The 21,498-nt window shown below is 40.0% G+C and overlaps 1 protein-coding gene across 5 annotated transcripts in view; it reads left to right on the top strand.

The window, feature by feature from the left end:
- LOC142648115 (F-BAR domain only protein 1-like) overlaps positions 1 to 21,058 on the top strand; it is a 226,121-nt gene extending 205,063 nt beyond the window's left edge. For all 5 annotated transcript variants that reach the window (XM_075825420.1, XM_075825423.1, XM_075825421.1 and 2 more), the window contains 6 exons: positions 6,610 to 6,765; positions 8,452 to 8,581; positions 8,718 to 8,899; positions 11,066 to 11,124; positions 11,495 to 11,659; positions 20,590 to 21,058. In XM_075825420.1, coding sequence (XP_075681535.1) covers positions 6,610 to 6,765; positions 8,452 to 8,581; positions 8,718 to 8,899; positions 11,066 to 11,124; positions 11,495 to 11,659; positions 20,590 to 20,609 — 712 coding nt within the window. In that variant the 3' untranslated portion in view covers positions 20,610 to 21,058. The remainder of the gene's footprint in view (positions 1 to 6,609; positions 6,766 to 8,451; positions 8,582 to 8,717; positions 8,900 to 11,065; positions 11,125 to 11,494; positions 11,660 to 20,589) is intronic.
- Positions 21,059 to 21,498: the final 440 nt, after the last annotated feature.

Below are 21,498 nucleotides of genomic sequence, written 5' to 3'. Positions count from 1 at the left end.
GGGGCATAGAGGAGAAAATAGCCCTCTTCCCTGACATTATGCTGCTTTTGTTAGGTGATACTGGAGTGTTAATGCGTAACATTACATCCACTATTGAAATCTTTTGGCAATATTCTCTATTGTCCATAAATTGGATTAAATCGGAATTGATGCAGGTCAATGGATAACCTGTTGACGTTGTTAGGAAAGGGGACCTTTAGGATTGTTCATCCATCATCAAGTACTTGGGAATAGGAATATCCACATCGATATTGGAATATGAGCGGTTAAAATGTAACCCATTATTACAGAAGTTTAAACTTAAAAAATGGACGCTTGGTGTAAGCTTCTATTATCAGTGGTTGGTTGCACCAACCCTTTTAAAATTACATGGATGCCCCAACTACTAAGTCACAGTATGCAAAAGTCTATACAAGCTCGTAGCACAAGGGTACCTGAAATAATAGTGCGGATGGTGGCAGGGCTCTGGCACGGATGGTAGTAGGTTTAGCACGTTGTGCCAGATGCGGCGGATGACAAAGGATGCAGTAGGACATGACTCCAATCACTAAACAGGCTCAGGAACAATAACACAGCACGGGATACAGGTAGCAGGGCCCGGGAGCACTGGGAACGGGAAAACACTAAGGAACCATTTAAAAGACTAACATGGGAATTACAAACAACGCTCAGGCAAGGATCCGAAGTTCAGGCTGATTTGGAAATAATTAATTATTTCCATATGCGGGAACCAGCGCGCGAGCACTACGGATCAGAGCGGACGCATGTGCCGGCGTCTCCGGGGAGGGAGACGTGGGTAGGAAGAGGAAGATCTGCGGCAGGCAGGTAAGTGGAGGTCGCGGTCCGTGACCGCGGCCGTAACATACTATATGTCCTCCACAATTCAGATCCCCCAACGTTTTTCTTGCAAAGTTAATTGCAGGTATGCAGAGTATGGGGACTGGTAGTGGAATCAGGATCTAAGGCTATGATAAGGCATTCCTCGACCACGGATTATTTATTACTCTTTATACTAAGCGAACGCATACAATTTATATGTTGTAGAAGGTGTAGTGGAAGGTCGGAGACGTGTTTACAAACACTTATTAACCCCTTCCTGCACCTTGACGTAACTGCACGTCAATGTGTGCAGTAAGTTCGCGCACCTTGACGTGCAGTTACGTCTGTGCTTTGACAGTTAACCGCCGCGCGGCGCTACACTGCAGCGGCGGTTAACTGTGCAGGGTGTCTGCCCTGCATTCCCCATTGCCGATCAGCGGCCTATCGCCGCTGATTTCGGCAGTTAACCCCTTAATTGCGGCGTTCGATTTGTTTAGCACCGATCGGCAGCCCCCATGTGAAATCAGATCGTACCCATGGTAACCGGATGCCAGACAATGGCTTCCGGGTTGCCATGTACAGAAGCCTATGAGGACCACCCGGAGGGTGGTCGTCGTAGGCTTCCTGTCAGTGTGACTGTTACGTCACAATGACAGGTAGAACACATTACACTACGTGTGTAGTGTAATGTATTCCAGCAGCGATCAGAGCTGCAGGTCTAAGTGTCCCCTAGTGGGACAAGTAAAAAAAAAGAATAAAAATGTTTTAAAAAAAGTGTAAAAATAAATGTTATAAGTGACATAAACATGAACATTTTTTTTCCTATTATTAAAAGACTTATTATAGGAAAAAAGCAGAACACGTAAAAAAAAAAGTACACATATTTGGTATCACCGCATTCGTAACGACCCCAACTATAAAACGATAATATTATTTTTCCCGCACGGTGAACACCGCAAAAAAAATAAATGAAAAACAATGCCAGAATCACAATTTTTTGGTCACCACCCCTCCCAAAATATACAATAAAAAGTGATCAAAAAGTCGCATGTACGCCAAAATTGTACCGATACGAATTACAACCTGTCCCGCAAAAAACGGGACTGAAAAATAAAAAACTTATGGCTCTCAGAATATGGTGACACAGAAAATAGTTTATTTTCTAAATAAGTTATTTTATTGCGCAAACGCTGCAAAACATAAAAAACCTATATACATATGGTATCGCCGTAATCGTACCGACCCGCAGAATAAAAGATAATGGTCATTTATAGCCCAGGGTGAACGCTGTAAAAAATAAATAAAAATCATTGTCAGAATTGATGGTTTTTGGTCACCTTGCTTGCAGAAAAATGGAATAAAAAGTGATCAACAAAATCGCATGTACCCCAAAATGGTACCAATGAAAATTACAGATTGTCCCGCAACAAATAAGCCCTCACGCAGCTCTGGTGGTGAAAAAATAAAAAAAGTTCCGGCTCCCAGATTATGGCGATGCAAAATGTGCAGAGCGTTCCAAAAGCGGATAAAATTGGGCGCCATTTATAATATAAGTGCAACACTGGCCACATCTGCGGATTATTATTTATTTACCCCATTATTATACCCTCTTATTATGCCCCTGATGTACTCTGCCCAACCTACACATGTCCCCACATTATAAACTGAAATACCAGCGAAACGCCAGAGCTTCTACCAAGCAAAATCTGCGCTCCAAAAGCCAAATAGCGTCCCTCCCTTCTGAGCCCTACAGTCTGCCCAAACAGCCGTTTACGTCCACCGATATGGCATCGCCATACCCAGGAGAACCTGGTTAATATTTTATTTGTGGTATTTGTGGCACAAACTGGGCACAACATATAGTGCACTAAAATGGCACATCAGCGTAAAATTTTAATTTTCACTTTCCACCATCGGCTGCGCATTAAACCCTTCGTGCACCATGACTTAATACCTTGTCATGGTGTGGGGGGTGATGTATGGAGCGTCTCACGCGCTGAGCCCGCGCCATACGCTGCGGGTAACAGCTGTGTATTACAGCCGATACCCGGGACTAACGGACAGAAACAGCGATCGCGCTGTTACAGGATCATGTAAAAATGACAATATACTGCATTACATTAGTATTGCAGTGTATTCTACCAGTGATCTAACGATCGCTGGTTCAAGTCTCCAAAAAATGGTACCAATAAAAACTACAGCTCGTCCCGCAAAAAATAAGCCCTCACACCACTCTATTGACGGAAAAATAAATAAGTTGTGGCTCTCGGAAAGCGGGGAGGAAAAACGAAAAAGAAAAAGCAAAACATGGATCAGTCCGGAAAGGGTTAATTATTTTCTAATGAAAAAACATTTATGACCACATGTGGAGTATTGCCGTACTCGGGAGAAATTGCTTCACAAATGATGGGGTGCATTTTCTCCTTTATCCTTTGTGAAATTGAAAAAATTCAACGTTTTAGTGGAAATAATGTTGATATTAATTTTCACGGCCTAATTCTAATAAATTCCGGAAAAGACGTGTAGGGCCTAAATGCTCACTATACCCCTAGATAGATTCCTTAAGTGGTGTAGTTTCCCAAATGGGGTTACTTTTGGGAGGCTTCCACTGTTTCAGTCTCGCAGTGGCTTTGCATATTCAACATGACACCCAAAATCTATTCCAGCTAAATTTGAGCTCCAAAAGCCAAATAGCGCTCCTTCCCTTCTAAGCCCCGGTCTGGGTCCAAACAGCAGTTTATTACCACATATGGGGTATTTACGTAATCAGGAGAAATTGTTTTACAAATGTTGGGGTGCTTTTTCTCCTTTTATTCCTTGTAAAAATTAAACATTTCTAAGTTCTTACAGGAAAAAAAGTAGATTTTTACCTTTACAGACTAATTCCAATGATTTCAGCAAAACAACTGTGGGGTCAAAATGCTAACTTTACCCCTAGAGAAATTCCTTGAGGGGTGTAGTTTCCAAAATGGGGTCACTATTGGGGGGTTTCCACAGTTTTCATCCCTCCAGTGCATTGCCAACGCGACACGGCACTGAAAACTATTCCAGCAAATTCAGAAATCCAAAATCCAAATGGTGCGCCTTCTCTTCTGAGGCCTGCTGTGGGTCCAAACAGAAGTTTATTACCACATATGGGGTATTGCTATAATCGTAAGAAATTGCTTTACATATGTTGGGGTGTTTTTTTTCTACTTTATTCCTTGTAAAAATTTAATATTGTTACGTTTTTTCACCAAAAAAGTAGATTTTCATCTTCGCATACTAATTCAAATAAATTTAGCAAAAAAACTGTGGGTTCAAAATGCTAACTATACCCATAGATAAATTCCTTGAGGGGTATAGTTTCCAAAATGGGGTCACTTTTGGGGGGTCTTTACTGTCTTGGTACCACAAGACCTATTCAAACCTGACATGGTGCCTAAAATATAGTCTTAAAAAAAGGAGGCCCCAAAATCCACTAGGTGCTCCTTTGCTTCTGAAGCCTGTGTTTCAGTCCAATAGCACACTAGGACCACATGTGGGATATTTCTAAAAACTGCAGAATCTGGGCAATAAATATTGAGTTGCATTTCTTTGGTAAAACCTTCTGTGGTACAGAAATTTTTTATTACAAATGAATTTTCGAAAAAAAAAAGGAAATTTGTAAATTTCACCTCTACTTTGCTTTAATTCCTGTGAAACGCCTAAAGGGTTAAAACACTTTCCGAATGCTGTTTTGAATACTTTGAGGGGTGCAGTTTTCAAAATGGGGTGATTTATGGGGACTTTCTAATATATAAGGCCCTCAAAGCCACTTCAGAACTGAACTGGTCCCTGAAAAAATAGGCTTTTGAAATTTTCTTGAAAATATGAGAAATTGCTGCTAAAGTCCTAAGCCTTGTAACGTCCTAGAAAAATAAAAGAATGTTCAAAAAACGATGAAAACATAAAGTAGACCTATGGGAAATATAAACTAGTAAGTATTTTGTGTGGTATTACTATCTATTTTACAAGTAGATGCATTTAAATTTAGAAAAATGCAAATTTTTGCTAATTTTCTCTAAATCTTGGTGTTTTTTACAAATAAATATTGAATTTATCGACCACATTTTTTCCCTAACATAAAGTACAATATGTCACGAGAAAACACTCTCAGAATCACTTGGATAGGCAAAAGCATTCCGGAGTTATTACCACATAAAGTGACATGTCCGATTTGAAAAATCAGCTACGTCCTGAAGGCCAAAACAGGCTCAGTCCTGAAGGGGTTAAACTGCTGAAATGTTCCTTTTTAACTCCCTTAGTGACCAGCCTATTTTAGGCCCTAATGACCAAGCTATTAACTTTTGTTTGGGTCATTACGGTTGCGGCGATACCATATATGTGTAGGTTCATTTCTTTTTTACACTTTTACTAAATCCACTTTTTATGGGAAAAAAATGGTTTTATTGTTTTTTTTTTACTGTGATTTTTATTAATAATCTTTATTTCACATTTATTATTTTAGTAGTCCCACTAGGGGGCTTTACTATGCGATCTTTAGATCGCTGCTATAATGCTATGGTATACTTAGCATACCAAAGCATTATTGCCTGCTGCGTCCTAATAGGCATATGCCCAGGGCAGACCTGGGGGCCTTTATTAGACTGCCATGACACCCCATCGGAGACCTGCGATTGCATTTGCGGGCCGCCGATGGGTGACAGAGGGAGCTCCCTCCCTCTGCAAATGATTTAAATGCCGCAGTCGGTAATGACTGCGGCATTTAACGGGTTAAACGGCCGCGATCTAAGTCAACTTCAGTCGTAGGGGGTGGAGCAGGAGCCCGTTTGTCGATAGACAGCCGGGCCCCGGCCTGCACAGGACACCCGTGCAGGGCTTAGACTGGGCCTAGCCTAAGGTCCCTTAGTGACTGCTATGAAAAGGCATATTGATGGTTACTAAGGGGTTAAATATCAAAGGAAAATGGGAGGGGAATATTGGTCCCATAGAGGAGGGGCAACGGCATGACTTTAATAAATACAAATGTTTTTTTAATTTGAGTTCTATTTGAGAGTTTATAGAACGCCGCTCTTTTAGTACAAAATTGGGTTGCGGGACTCTCCTTTCTGTAACAGATGTAAGATTCATAAAGCTGACTTCATATGATGTGTTCATGCCCAAATCTGGCGTGTTTCTGGAGGGAGGTGATCACAACTCCAAATATTGCCATTGTTCTTACGTTGACACCCTATGTTTGTATACTTGGCTATGTTGAAGATCTACCGGTGTCTGAACCAGTTGAGGTGTCTGTAGTGAGACACTTATATATGGCCAGGAAATGTATTGCCCAACATTGACTTCTCCCAATTCTCTAGTCTCCATGGAAAAATATGGTTGAGGGGAGCAGGGAAGAAATCTGAGTACCTATGGTCGACCTGGCTAACCGGGGTTAGCTTTGGCCACATTAGTCAGATACAGAATATGTTCACTGAGGACGCTTTAAGAAAAATTTATTTTGGGAAGTTCTGAATATCTACTCTTTTATACATGTCATGATTCTCCGTTTTTACAGGCGGTGATAATCTCCCACAAATTACCGGAATATGGGCTGATCTGCTATTTGTCTCATGACATATTGACTTTTGTGAACATGTGGGAACATGGGTGTACCTTGTAGGTTGGGTAGGGAATTGGGGAGGGGGTGTTTTTTTTCTGTTTTTGTGAATTCAAAGTGATGCAAATAAAAATTGTGGTTTAAAAAAAAAAAGTGTTTCGAATTATGGAATTATTGAATATATATATATATCCACATTTTTTGTCCTGCAGCTTGGGCGTACATATTTCAGGAGAACTCACAATGTCCTTTCCAGGGGGCATTCTTCGTGTGTTTGGAGGATCTACTACACCTCCTGTATTAAGTTTTCGACTGATCCATACATCGGACGTTGAGCATTTCATACCTAATCCTGATCTTCTGTATAGGTAATAAAAAGGTTGTGGTCATAGAAAGTTCAATTGGCACATACACTATTCCCATTTGTTTCAAGCCATATCGCTATTCTTGTGGTAGCAAACTTTGCGATAGATTGTGTTGGTGCTCAGCGCTAAACCATATAAGGGTGCAGCAATAGATCGTAAGAAAATAGCAAATAGAAAATCAAGCACAACACTCGCCAGCTTTAGAAATAGTCACACTTTTTTTATTTTGTTCCTGGTTCATAAAACAAACACCTGGGCAACTAGGTCAAACACCGTACTCCTGCTCCAAGTATCGGCATTACAGCCGTTTCACTGCATGTGACGCTTAATCCTGAAAAAGTTGTGCTTTTAAATCTAGCCATATGCTATTTGATTGGACTGCTGTCCGTTTTTCATTCCAAGCAGAGGGCGCTGCTAAAGATTTGGACAAATCTGAGCAATATGTTCGTCGTCTCCATGAGCAGGTTGCAGCTGCCCTTTTTACCTTGTGCAGGGAACCATGGAAGAGTAATTGAAGGCAACATACTTGCACCAATATGGCCTTTAGGCCTGATTTACACGAGCATGTGCGTTTTGCGCGCGCAAAAAAACGCGTTTTGCGTGCGCAAAAGGCACTTGACAGCTCCGTGTGTCATCCGTGTATGATGCGCGGCTGCGTGATTTTCGCGCAGCACCCATCATAGAGATGAGGCTAGTCGACGCCCGTCACTGTCCAAGGTGCTGAAAGAGCTAACTCATCGGCAGTAACTCTTTCAGCACCCTCGACAGTGAGTTCCAATTACAATATACACCAACCTGTGAATAAAAAAAAACGTTCATACTTACCATGAACTTCCTGCTTCCTCCAGTCCGGTCTCCCGGCCGTTGCCTTGGTGACGCGTCCCTCTCTTGTCATCCGGCCCCACCTCCCAGGATGACGCGGCAGTCCATGAGACCACTGCAGCCTGTGATTGGCCTGTGATTGGCTGCAGCTGTCACTTGGACTGAATTGTCATCCCGGGAGGTCGGACTGGAGAAAGAAGCCGGGAGTTATCGGTAAGTCAGAACCTCTTGTTTTTTTACACGTATATGTATATTGTGATCGGAAGTCACTGTCCATGGTGCTGAACCAGTTTAACTCTTTCAGCACTGTGGACAGTGACTGTCTCCTGACGTCGCGTACCCGAACATTTTTTGCCGGGTTCGGTCAAAACGAGTTCGGCCGAACCCGGTGAAGTTCGGTGCGCTCATCTCTAATTTGACACTCCGTTTGGATGTTTGTAAACAGAAAAGCACGTGGTGCTTTTCTGTTTACATTCATCCTTTTGACAGCTCTTGCGTGATTTTCGCGCATGCAACGCAGTAGCGTCCGTGTGGCATGCGTTGTTTTCACGCACCCATTGACTTCAATGGGTGCGTGATGCGCGAAAAACGCACAATTTTAGAACATGTCGTGAGTTTTACGCAACGCACTCACGCTGCGCAAAATTCACGCATCGTCTAAACTGCCCCATAGAGTAATATAGGTGCGTACGACACGCGTGAAAAGCGCGCGCGTCGCACGCGTGTATATTACGCTTGTGTAAATGAGGCCTAAAACAACAACAATTATACATGAGGTGGATAAAAAGCTTACCTGAGAATATGAATATATATATAATTTTTTACGATAAATACATTAAATAACTCTTTGCTTACTGATTTTACCAGTGACCTGTCTCAGAGTGACCCTAACTGCAAAGACTTCTGGCTAAACATGCAGCGGCTGACTTGTCACTTGCAGAACTTGGCAGAACAGCACACTGCTCCTTATTACAATGTTGTCCTACTCAAGTATCAGGTAATTGTATATATTTTTTCTCTCCCTTTTCTGTTTCAATATGTTGCGTCATTGCTCTTTCTTTCACTGCCGTTCTTACATCTGGTTTGCTAAATTCCCAAGGAGGATTCTCGCACTAATTTTCTTTTCTCCTAAGGTATTTAAGCCTGGCATTTCTGCTGCTCCCTTGCAACTTTCATCTTCCTGGAATTGCAGTCCCACCTCCACAGAATTCAGCCTGGAGTATAAACCTAACCTGTGGTCTTTGTGCGACGTGCACATTCTCCTTCCCCTTGATGAACCTTTATCTAACTTGCAGTTTGATCCCCCAGCTCGCTGGTAAGAAACAACAAGTGCTCCTTTACTACAGAACCCCCTACTTTTTAATTTTTTTTGTGTAGTAAAGTATCATAACCCAACACGCCTTACCCCATTTTGGTGACCTTTTTAACAATAAACAACAGGGTTTTTCAGGCTTAAATTGTGTATCCTTGTACAGTTCATTTGATTTTGTCCTCAAATGCGCTTTAAAAGAATGACAGTGAGATTTATTTATTTTGTCAATGTATGCAGTCAGGCTGAATTCCCAACCATAAAACAGATCTGTCTGAGCCATACAGACGGCTGTAATGCATCCGTATTATGACCGCAAGTCCCGGCTAGACTGCTGATCTAATGATCTGAACTTACAGCAACCTAGATCCCTATGATGCTGTTAGTTTGGGTTATTATACCCACTGTTGGTGGTGGAAAAGTTCAGCCGTAATACGGATGCTAGAATGGGTTCACCTTACGGCTGTCTGAATGAGGTCGAAGAGTCATACAATATTGCATAATCAGGAAAGACTTACAAAAGTTTTTTTTCTTGGTTACTCACGGCAAAATCTAAACCGGTTATGCATCTGAACTTGAATATAGACATTTTATAAAGGTTTTAATGCAGAATTACTGATTGCTTAATTTTTCATAAAGAATATAATCAAACAATCATGTTGGCTATAGACCTTAAAGAGGCTCTGTCAACAGATTATAAAATCCCTATCTCCTATTGAATGTGATCAGCGCTGCAATGTAGATATCAGTAAAGTTTTTTTTTTTTTTTTTTTTTTTTGGGAAAAACGATCATTTTTGCCCAAGTTATGAGCAATTTTAGATTTATGCAAATGAGTTTTTCAATGGACAACTGGGCGTGTTTTCTCGTTTTACCAATCGGGCGTTGTGAATAGAAGTGTATGACGCTGACCAATCAGCGTCATACACTTCTCATCATTCCCACCCAGCTTCTTTCACTGCACAGACACAGAGTGTTCTCACGAGATCACGCTGTGACGTCACTTCCTCCCACAGGTCCTTCACCATCGCGTCGGACGAGAGAAGACACATTGGCTCCAGGCGTCCGAGATATGCTGCTGCAGATTCAACTGTACCCTCTCGGACGTCAGTGTGATCTCGCGAGAACACGCTGTGTGTCTGTGCAGTGAAAAAAAGCTGGGTGGGAACGATGAGAAGTGTATGACGCTGATTGGTCAGCATCATACACTTCTATTCACAACGCCCAGTTGGTAAAAACAGAATACACGCCCAGTTGGTAAAAAAACAGAATACACGCCCAGTTGGTAAAAAAACAGAATACACGCCCAGTTGGTAAAAAAACAGAATACACGCCCAGTTGGTAAAAAAACAGAATACACGCCCAGTTGGTAAAAACAGAATACACGCCCAGTTGGTAAAAACAGAATACACGCCCAGTTGTCCGTTGAAAAACTAATTTGCATAAATCTAAAATTGCTCATAACTTGGGCAAAAATGATCGTTTAAAAAAAAAAACAAACATTAAAAAAAACTTTGCTGTTATCTACATTGCAGCGCCCATCACATGCAATAGGAGATAGGGATTTTATAATCTGGTGACAGAGCCCTTTAAATGTCTTTGGACATTTTCTTTCCTGTTTATGATCTGTAAAGCACAGGCACAACACATGGCTCTTAATGTTAATATTTCAGATGTATGAATAATAGTAGTCTTTATGTGCAATCTATCTACACAAAGGTAGTTTTGACTTACGGTATGGTATGGTAGGCATCTAATCTGATGCATGTGCAGTCTATTGTTGCCCAAGAACATTGACTTTTTTTATTTTGGTGATTGTGCATCTCTTAGGCCCTGTTCACATCACCGTTGGGATCTGTTTGGCTTTTCCGTTCATCAATTCCATCAGGAACAGATGAACGGAAAGCAGATGGGAAACTATAGCTTCCATTTGCATTACCATTGATTTCAATGGTAATGCTTCCGTTACAGTTGGTTTCACTTTGTTTCCATTCCATACAGTTTCAGGTTTTTTTTTCACGGAAACAATAGCGTCGTCTACTATGCTAGTGTTTCCATTAAAAAAAAACAGAGACTTTACGGAATGGAAACCAACTGAAACTGAATCCTTACCATTGAAATCAATCATAATTCAAACAGAAATGATGTGTGTTTTTTTTTGGTTTTTTTCCCAGCTCTGAGAGAAGATTGCTCTGGCAAATACCTAATACATCATCTGGAAAGGATAGAGAAGGTAAAGGCATTGTACTTGCACATTACACAAAATAACTGCCCATTGCACCAAACGCTTCATCCGTTATGTCTTAAAGGCGTATTCCGGTTAGAACAGGTATACGTAAGATAGGGTGTAACTTGCTGATTGGTGGGTGGCCGACAGTTGGGACCCCCACCGATCACAAGATCGGGGGTCCCGTACCCACCATTTGAATGGAGAGACAGGTCGCTTTTGTGCACTGCTACTCCATTCATTCTCTATGGGTGCGCCGGAAATAACCGAACGCTTTACTCTTGTTCTAACCGGAATACCCCTTTGTGACTAAACTATATGTAAGCTAAAATAAGTGGTGTTTAATATAGTTGTGAGATTTGATTATCTTTTATAGGCTACGGGAAGCTCTATGCACGTTGGCAGCCACTTCGCAATTGCAGCATTCCTTCTCCAGCTGCTGCACAGTTTACATGTGAGGGTCGTACATTGTCTGGAGTGGACATAGAGCTGGTTGGGTCTGGATATAGGATGTCACTGGTCAAGAAAAGGTTTGCAGCAGGTAAAGATCTAGCATTTGTTTTGTTTTGTTTTTTCAGCATTTTTAGTTACTCCTAAAATCCTCTATTACCTTTGAGTGCCACGTTTTGCACACAAAAATTTTTCATGAAGATATGGCTGCTGTCCGGAAGTGTATAAAAAAAGTAAATTCCACCCTACCTAAAAAAGAAAAAAATAATAATCCTATGCTAGCAGCCAACAGCTGTGGACCAACATGTCTCTGGTTTCTATGCCCCTGGTTTAGTAACATTGGTGTGGTCACTATCCGTTGACCATTTCTCCTGTCTTTAACCCCTTAGTGACCAGCCTATTTTAGGCCCTAATGACCAAGCTATTTTATTAGTTTTTCTCTAGTCTCGTACAATGAGCTATAACTTTTTTTTATTTTTCTGTAGACACAGCTGAAGGAGGACTTGTTTTTTGTGGCATTAGTTGTACTTTTTAATGGGACCATTTTGATTAACTTTTATGAACTTTTTTTGGGGGGGGGATAGGAAAAAAAACATGAAATTCCGCCATTGTTCTATGCGTTTTAAATTGACGCCGTTCAATGTGCGGTGTAAATAACACGTTACCTTTATTCTACGGGTCGGTACGATTACGGCGCTACCACATATGTATATGTTTTTTATGGCTTTTGCACAATAAAAACACTTTTGAACTAAAGTTATTTGTTTTTGCATAGTCTCTTTCGAAGAGCCGTAATTTTTTAACTTTCCATCAATGTAGTGATTTTTTTGGGCTTGTTTTTGGCAGGACAAGACGTAGTTTTGTTTGATTTGGTACTGTTTTGGGGTACATACGACTTATCGAATAACTTTTATTATGACTTTTTTTGGGAGGCAATGGAAAAAAAACTGCAATTTCGCCATTGTTTTTTGCATTTTTTTTAAATTTTTTTTTAGAGTTCACCTTGCGGTTTAAATTACATATTAACTTTATTGTTTGGGTCATTACGGTCGCAGCGATACCATATGTGTAGTTTTATTTATTTTTACACTTTTACTAAATAAAACCGTTTTTATTTCACATTACTTACCGTATTTTTCGGTCTATAATACATATTTTACTTCTTTTACAAAGAAAAATACTAATGTGGTGAAACTGCAAATTTTTTTTTTTTCGAGAGCCATAACTTCTATTTTTCCATCGTTTGAGCGGCTTATTTTTTGCGGGACGAGCTGTAGTTTTTATTAGCACCATTTTTTTGGTACATATACGATTTTTGTATCACTTTTTATTTCATTCTGTTTAGTTCTACGGTGACTAAAAGACAACGATTTTGGGGTTTTAAATGTAGGTTTTTTTACGCCGTTCACTGTGAGTCAAATAATTCTATATTGTAATAGTTTCAGACTTTTACAGAAGCAGCGATACCAATTTTTTTATTAGATTTTTATTTTTACATTGTGCTTGGGGAAAAATGGGAAAAGATGCTTTTGTTTTATTTTTTTTAAATAAATAAATTCAGGAGTGTAAAAATGATCTAGCTTTTTTTTTTTTACACATTTTATTAGTTCCCCTAAGGGACCCTAGAGATGGGACCCGCATCTATCTGACATTTATGACATATCCTGTGGATATCAAGTAAAATAGTCGAACAACAGCACACGTCTCCAGATGATCAAAGTGGTTTTATTGTCAAAACATCCACGACAGACAGGCAACGTTTCGACCCATAGTGAGTGTGGGGTCTTTGTCAAGCCTAACATTACATCTAAAAACATCATACTAAATAGGTGAATTCAAATGATCACATGGTACATTGCAGCCAGTGAGAATCGTGATCCCGGTCTCCCAGGTGAATCATATATTAGTCTTAATGACAACCAACAACTTGTTACATAATACAAAAAGTGTATAAATCCGACATACAATACATCTTCAATCCGTAGTAAATATTTAAGCCATCAATTGTTAATCTTGGAATAGAAAACGGAGAAGGGAAGTCCACCACACTCCAGGTTCCAGCTCCGATCTCAGGACGTCACCGCGCATGCTCCACAATCAGTGCATCGCAACGGCATAATAAAAACAGAAGTATTACAAAAACATCTCTTTCACGCAGGTGCCTATAGAGGGTATAATGTCCTCACTCTCACATTATGTGGTTCAGAAGTACCAGTCCACACAATGTGATAGCAATCACATGGGAAGACGCTATAGAATGTAATCTCATGTTGTCAAGGACGCCGTCACTACGTGACGACAAGTCACCTGTGTCCAGGCGTCCACTACAAATGAGAAATGGAAAAAATAAATTTAACCTGTAGTTAACCAATTATGCGGGTCAAAAAGTGGTAAGATCTTGAAGTCATCAGTTGTGTTAAATCGCCTATATGAATTAGATCACCAAAAGTGGACAGAAAATAATTATAGGGAATGCTCGTAACATACATTCGATGGAATACATCGAATATTTGTACTGCATAGTACACTAGACTTCTAGTAAATTATCGATCATCACTTATAATATCCCCATTGAGACCTCTATGTTCTCCATAATGAGTGCACAAACACTCGCGATAAACAAGAGAAGAGAAAAAATGTACAGTCCACGTCCTGGTCGTATGCCCGCTGGTGTGTGGTGAACGGACCTCCAAGCAGAGTAATCCCCAACTGTAAAAGATATGCAAAAAATTTTATTAAAAAACTTTTTCTTTAATATCCAAGATATTTTTACAGAAAGCTTTTATTGTTTAAAAAAAAGGGGGGGGGGAAATGAAGATGAACATATCTCGATGGTCACCCATAAAGTGTACAATATTAATAAAAAATGTTAAAAACAGCAATGAAGTTTCAGAGTCCAGGTGTTATCTTATATTCTAGATTCAAACCTCTTGGGTATAAGGTATCTAGTTCAAAGATCCAACGCAATTCCTTCCTTTTCAGTAATTTCTGTCTATCCCCTCCCCTTCTAAGTGTTGGGACACAATCTATTATCCTGAATCTTAATTGATTCAACTGGTGGTTTTTCTCAATAAAATGTCTCGGTATTGGTAATTCAATCATTTTCTTCCTGATTGTTCTCTTATGCTTATTAATTCTCAATTTGATGGGCATAGTCGTTTCTCCTATGTAAATTAATGAGCAGGGGCATGTGATCATGTACACGACAAAATCTGAATTACATGTGAACCTATGTTTGATGTTAAAATTCTTCCCAGTGTAGGGGTGCTGGAATTTATTCCCCTTCAGGATGTTGTTACAATTGCAGCAATTTAAACACGGAAAATTTCCATTTTTAGGGGGGCAGAGCAATAGTTGTGTGTTCTTCTTTCTACTGCCCACATCTGATTTAACCAATGTATCTCTAATATTTTTGGTCCTCCGATAGGACATAATAGGTGGTATACTCAATGTATCAATCTCACTATGTCCCTTCGATACTATCGACCAATTTTTTCGCAAAATATTGCCAATATGGCCACTCAGGTTGCCAAAGGTTGAAATAAACGGTATACGTTCAACCTGTTTAGTCTTGGTTTTAGATTCTAAGATATCAGTTTCTAGTCTATCTCTATGTTTTTGTACAAGATTTCTAGGGTAACCTCTCTTTTTAAATTTATTACACATCTGTGTCAACCTAATTTGTTTCTGTGTTGTATCTGATGCAATTCTATAAACTCGTAACAGTTGACTCCATGGAAGAGACTCTATCATGTGTCTTGGGTGGTTACTGTTCTATAAGAGGAGATTGTTTCTGTCTGTGGTTTTCACAAATAAATCCGTGGAGAATACTCCATCTTTCAGTTGTACCAATGTATCCAAGAACTGCAATTCCTGGTCAGAGCAAACCATAGTGAACTGCAGTGCTGGAATATGGCTGTTTAACTCCAACAAGAATTGATCTAAACACAATCTATCCCCCTCCCAGATGACAAAAATGTCATCAATGAATCTCCACCAGCAGCGGATGTGACCCATGTGTGGAGAGGTGTAGACATGCTCCTCTTCAAAGGTGGACATGAAGATGTTGGCATACGTTGGGGCCACATTGGACCCCATCGCTGTCCCTCTGAGCTGCAAGTAGAACTGGTCACCAAAGAGGAAGTAATTCCTCCCGAGTACCAACTCCAGCAGCTGGAGGATGAAGCGTCTACACTCTGGGTCACATCCGGCGCTGGCGAGACAATTCTCAACTGCCCTTAAACCTCTATTGTGTTCGATGCTGGTATATAGAGATACAATGTCAAACGAGACTAGCAATAGTGGACCTCTCGCCTCGATGTTCTTTAATTTACACAAAAAATCTGTCGTATCTTTGATATATGATTTTGCCTTGATGGCGAAATCTCTCAAAACTTTATCCAGAAAGATGGCAATGTTATTGAAAATTGAACCTCTCCCTGATACGATAGGTCTACCTGGGGGGGCATGTAGATTTTTGTGAATCTTAGGGAGTGTATATAGTACTGGAGTAATGGGTTCCTCTACCTTCAGAAAATGCCCTAATTGTTGGTCAATAATACCTTGTTCCACTGCAACATCAATAATCACTTTAATCTCTCTGAGTAAATCAGGTTTGGGGTCTCTGGGTAATAATTGGTATATTTCCATATCTGCCAGTTAGCAATAAATATGAATCCGAAATTTATAGACATCTAAAATAACTGTAGCACCGCCCTTATCGGCCTGTTTTATGGTAATCTCCTTATTGCTCATGAGTTCCTTCAAAGCCTGCCTTTCCTTTCTGGACAGATTTGAATTGATCCTAGTATCATGAATTGTACTCTCTTTTAATATCCTTATCTCTTCTAACACAATCTTGGAAAACGTCTCAATGACTGGGCTAGAGGGAGGCATATATGTGCTAATCGGTCTGAGACCTAATTTGTTAGATTGAAAAATACAATTGGAATCAACCTTATCACAAACAGTAACACTCTCTTTAGAAAACAACACTTTAAGGTTCAGACGTCTAAAAAAAAACTTTGAGGTCCAAATCTAATTGGAACCAATCGACATTAGTATCAAGACAAAATGAAAGTCCCTTCTGTAATACTTGTAGTTGGTCATTCGTAAGATCAATAGAAGAGATATTTACCACTATGTTTTCGTTCTTGGAGGATTCCTCCTCATCGGGGGTCTCGATCTCGAGCGGAATTGGCCTCTTACGTTGCCGTTGTGTGGACTGGTACTTCTGAACCACACAATGTGAGAGTGAGGACATTATACCCTCTATAGGCACCTGCGTGAAAGAGATGTTTTTGTAATACTTCTGTTTTTATTATGCCGTTGCGATGCACTGATTGCGGAGCATGCGCGGTGACGTCCTGGGATCGGAGCTGGAACCTGGAGTGTGGTGGACTTCCCTTCTCCGTTTTCTATTCCAAGATTAACAATTGATGGCTTAAATATTTACTACGGATTGAAGATGTATTGTATGTCGGATTTATACACTTTTTGTATTATGTAACAAGTTGTTGGTTGTCATTAAGACTAATATATGATTCACCTGGGAAACCGGGATCACGATTCTCACTGGCTTCAATGTACCATGTGATCATTTGAATTCACCTATTTAGTATGATGTTTTTAGATGTAATGTTAGGCTTGACAAAGACCCCACACTCACTATGGGTCGAAACGTTGCCTGTCTGTCGTGGATGTTTTGACAATAAAACCACTTTGATCATCTGGAGACGTGTGCTGTTGTTCGACTATTTTACTTGGAATTCTACAACATGCCGGAGGGGGTTTGCCTGACTTGACAGCGTGCACCGCGCCAGACTCGGGATCTGTGCTGCTTCAAAACCTTTCATTTTGCTTCATATCCTGTGGATATGTCATAAATGTCCTTCATGGGAAAACCACTATAAATGCCGCGGTCGCTATTGACCGCGGCATTTAATTAGTTAAACGGCCAGGAACAGTTTGATCGCTGTTCCTGGCCGTTAGAGCAGAGTGTCAGCTGCTGACATCTGCAGTGTATGGAGCGGGCTCAGCACGTGAGCCCTCTCCAAACATCATCCCGTCCCCGCTCCATGATGTGCTGGCATATCATGGGTCGGAAAGGGGTTAAGTAAGGAGCGGTCAGGGGGCCTGGCGCTGCTGGGTCCCTTGACTGCCGACTATAAGACGCAGGGACTTTTTAGCAAGATTTATTCTTGCAAAAACTGCGTCTTATAGTCCGAAAAATACGGTACTTATTTTTTTTAGTCCCGCTAGGGGACTTTACTATGCGATCTTTAGATCGCTGCTATAATGCTTTGGTGTACTTAGTTTTACACTGACAGGCAATAATGCTTTGGTATACTGACAGGCAATCTATTAGGACGTGCCTCTGCACATCCTAATAGTCATATGCCCAGGGCAGACCTGGGGGCTTTTATCAGGCCCCCGGCTGCCATGACACCCCATCGGAGGCCCGCGATTGCGTTTGTGGGCCGCTGATGGGTGACAGAGGGAGCTCCCGTGCAGGACTTAGACTGGGCTGCTGTGAAAAGGTGATGGCCTAGCCTAAGGCCTCTTCATGACCGCCGTGAAAAGTCGTATTGGTGGTCACTAAGGGGTTAAAATGCAATGTACACCTTTGACGTATATTTATTTTTATTTTTTTTCTATTTAGAAAAAAAATGTCTATTGGTGCAACTTTCAAAATACTTATTAAAAATTATTTTTACTTTTTGAGATACAGTTGCTTTGTATACAGAGCAGATGTATCTAGCGCTAAATCGGTCATGTTCGCGGGACTGACTGGTTCAGTGTCGGCTGGTCCTGCGTGTCTCAGATGTGATCGATAGCAGCTCAATCCTGCATGTAAAAGTTCAAAAATTAGATGTGATTGATTACAGGTGAATCCAACCTGCTTTCACTGAACCCATCAGTCCAGCGAACTTGACCGATTCAGGTCTTCGCGCACGATACAGCTGTTCTGTATAGATTATAAAAAGCAGCTGTATCTCAAAGGTAAAAATATTTTTTCATAAAAAGTAACTAGAAAGTTGCACCAATCACGCTGATAGATTTATTTAAAAAAAAAAAAACCTTTTCAAAGGTGTGCATAGCCTTTTAAAACTGATGATTAAAAATTGTTAAATTGAAAAAGCACAATGAGGTAGATTTTTCCAGATGAATAAATCTGAAAGCAGCAACCTCCAACGTTGAAATGAGCTGAACTTTGATTATTTTTCTTAAACGGCTTTATATATATTTTATAACACTCCTCCACATTTTCCTTACACTTGTCTTATAAATCTTTTCCAGTGTGTGCCGTACCTCTCCATATCTTTTATTGAAAATGAGTAACTGGCTTTTGTGGTGGCGTGTATTGTCATTTTGCCCAGTCACCACTGTTTATGGGTCGCCTTAGGCTCTAACATTTGTCTTGCGTCTTCAGTTATTATTGGAGCCATGATCGCTTTGACAGATTCTGAAACTAATCCTAAAGAATCGTGACTGATCCCGTTGATTTACAAGGTCGATCAAGTTTCTGTCAAATTCTGTTTTTGTTTTTACGGTTTGAATAGTTCTGCAATCTGTGCTATTCTATCTTTCATACTGCAACAAAAACCTTATTGAAGTCAGAATATAACTTGTAACTAAATACATGCCTAGAAATTAAGCCGTGTCATTTAGTAAAGGGATATTATGGTTTCAGCAAGTAAAATCTTATCTATTGTATAACAAAGTTTTTATACAACTAACTTATATACTTTAACTTTTTGGGTTTAAGATTTCTATTTGTAGCCATTGGATGGGAACATACATTGTTTACGCTCCTTGAATGAAAATCTGTCCTGGTCTTGAAATGGACACACAGGTGCATAGCTTGTTACAGTACAGTTATCAGACCTCTGTCTTGTAACAAACTGAGAACAAAGACAGAGTTTTATCCACTGTACGTAAATAGTAAGGCTGGGTTCACACGACCTATTTTCAGGCGTAAACGAGGCGTATTATGCCTCGATTTACGCCTGAAAATACGGCTCCAATACGTCGGCAAACATCTGCCCGTTCATTTGAATGGGTTTGCCGACGTACTGTGCAGACGACCTGTCATTTCCGCGTAGTCGTTTCACAGCTGTCAAAAGACGACGGGTAAAATTACAGCCTCGTCAAAAGAAGTGCAGGACACTTCTTGGGACGTTTTTGGAGCCGTTTTCTCATAGACTCTATTGAAAACGGCGCAAAAACGCAGCCAAAAACGTGAGTTGCTCAAAAAACGTCTGAAAATCAGGTGTTGTTTTCCCTTGAAAACAGCTCTGTATTTTCAGACGTTTTTGGCTCCGCGTGTGAACATACCCTTATTCTACAACTACAAGTGGAAATCTTGAAAACCGTGAGGAATTGATAGAGAATACGAATGAAAAATGCATAACTTTTCATTGTGCAAAGTACAATACCTCTTTATAGATTCTTAAATACAAAGAGCAATTCTACATATGCACATTTGATAGGTCTTTAAGTAGAGAAGGCAAGCAAGCTGATTTTGATTAGCCAATCTGTGCCAAAATGCAAAGTACTATTTCTTTACCATGGTGGAAGACTTTTTTTATTTTTGTTTAGACCTCTAAAATGAGCTGGTCATGGTGTCTGGTTTGTACTTTCAGAGATGGCAAATCATATAATATTTCCCTTATTTTTTATTTTTTTTTTGTACTTTTAAATGCATCTAAAACAAAGTTTTTGCACTTTGAAGCAATTTTTTCTTTTACGTGCGTTTTTCGTGGTGGTTGTTCATTTCATTTTTATTTTTTTAATTTCTGCTCTTTTGTAACGTTCTATTGAAAACCTTACAGCATGCTGCAATTTGATAAGCATGCCACTGATCCCCAAAATACCATTAAAATGCTCAAAATACGGTGTATGTAGACTTTTCATATTTTGCTATAGATTACCAACAAACATCTGTGTTTAGTTTAAGAAACCACTGCTAAAAGCAGTGTGTGAATCCGGCCTTACTAATTTGTGTGTGCTTTATTATAGGTAAATACCTTGCTTGCTGAGACCAGATGATGATAACTTGGGAAATGTCTTCCCCCTTCAATATGTTCTGGAGACTGGCTATACTCGGAAGAGGAGGAGGAAAGATTCATATAAGGGGATGCTGCCAGAAAATGTTTGCCAGTGAAAGTAGTATGGATTACAAGCACTTTAGAATTTTTAAAGAGATTGTTAGATATTTTTATGTCCCGTTCTGCACTGGTCTAAGCAGGAAAGTCAGCATTTCTAGACAACTGACTATATAAGAGATCATTCCAGGGCACTTCTGCTTTTTAAAGTCAGAAATCCTCATTTATCTTTTGCCGTTTGATAATAGTTTTACAGCTGAAACAGTTTAAAGAGGTTTAGGAGTCCCTAAATAGAAAGTTCTATTATGAGGGGGAGAACAGCATATTGGCGACTTCTTCTTTCTGTTCAAGCCAATTTCATTGTGTATGTGAGAATGATGGTTTGTATGCTTAGAAAGTTTGTTCATGTATAAGTAATACATTACACCTGCGCACTGTGTGTACATATTTGTACCGTTTCCACCATTTTGTTTTGTTTCTGAAAGGTTAAGTATTAGGTAAAATATATTCTAAAGAGATATATATATATATATTATTGTGTGTACATATAAAATAAAGAACGATGTCTGTCCACGTAAGGACATGGTGCTGATTTCTTCCAGATCTAGAACATGTGCTTACCTGAGCTGAATTGTGGTTGTTGAAGTTTCACAGCTTTAAAGGTTGCCTGCAGAATTTTGCAAGCAGCACTTAAAGAGGCTCTGTCACCAGATTTTGCAGCCCCTATCTGCTATTGCAGCAGATCGGCGCTGCAATGTAGATTACAGTAACGTTTTTATTTTTAAAAAACGAGCATTTTTGGCCAAGTTATGACCATTTTCGT

The sequence above is a fragment of the Rhinoderma darwinii genome, chromosome 1 (assembly GCF_050947455.1).
Source record: "Rhinoderma darwinii isolate aRhiDar2 chromosome 1, aRhiDar2.hap1, whole genome shotgun sequence".
Lineage (NCBI taxonomy): Eukaryota > Metazoa > Chordata > Amphibia > Anura > Rhinodermatidae > Rhinoderma > Rhinoderma darwinii.
This window is presented reverse-complemented; position numbering and strand designations above follow the sequence as displayed.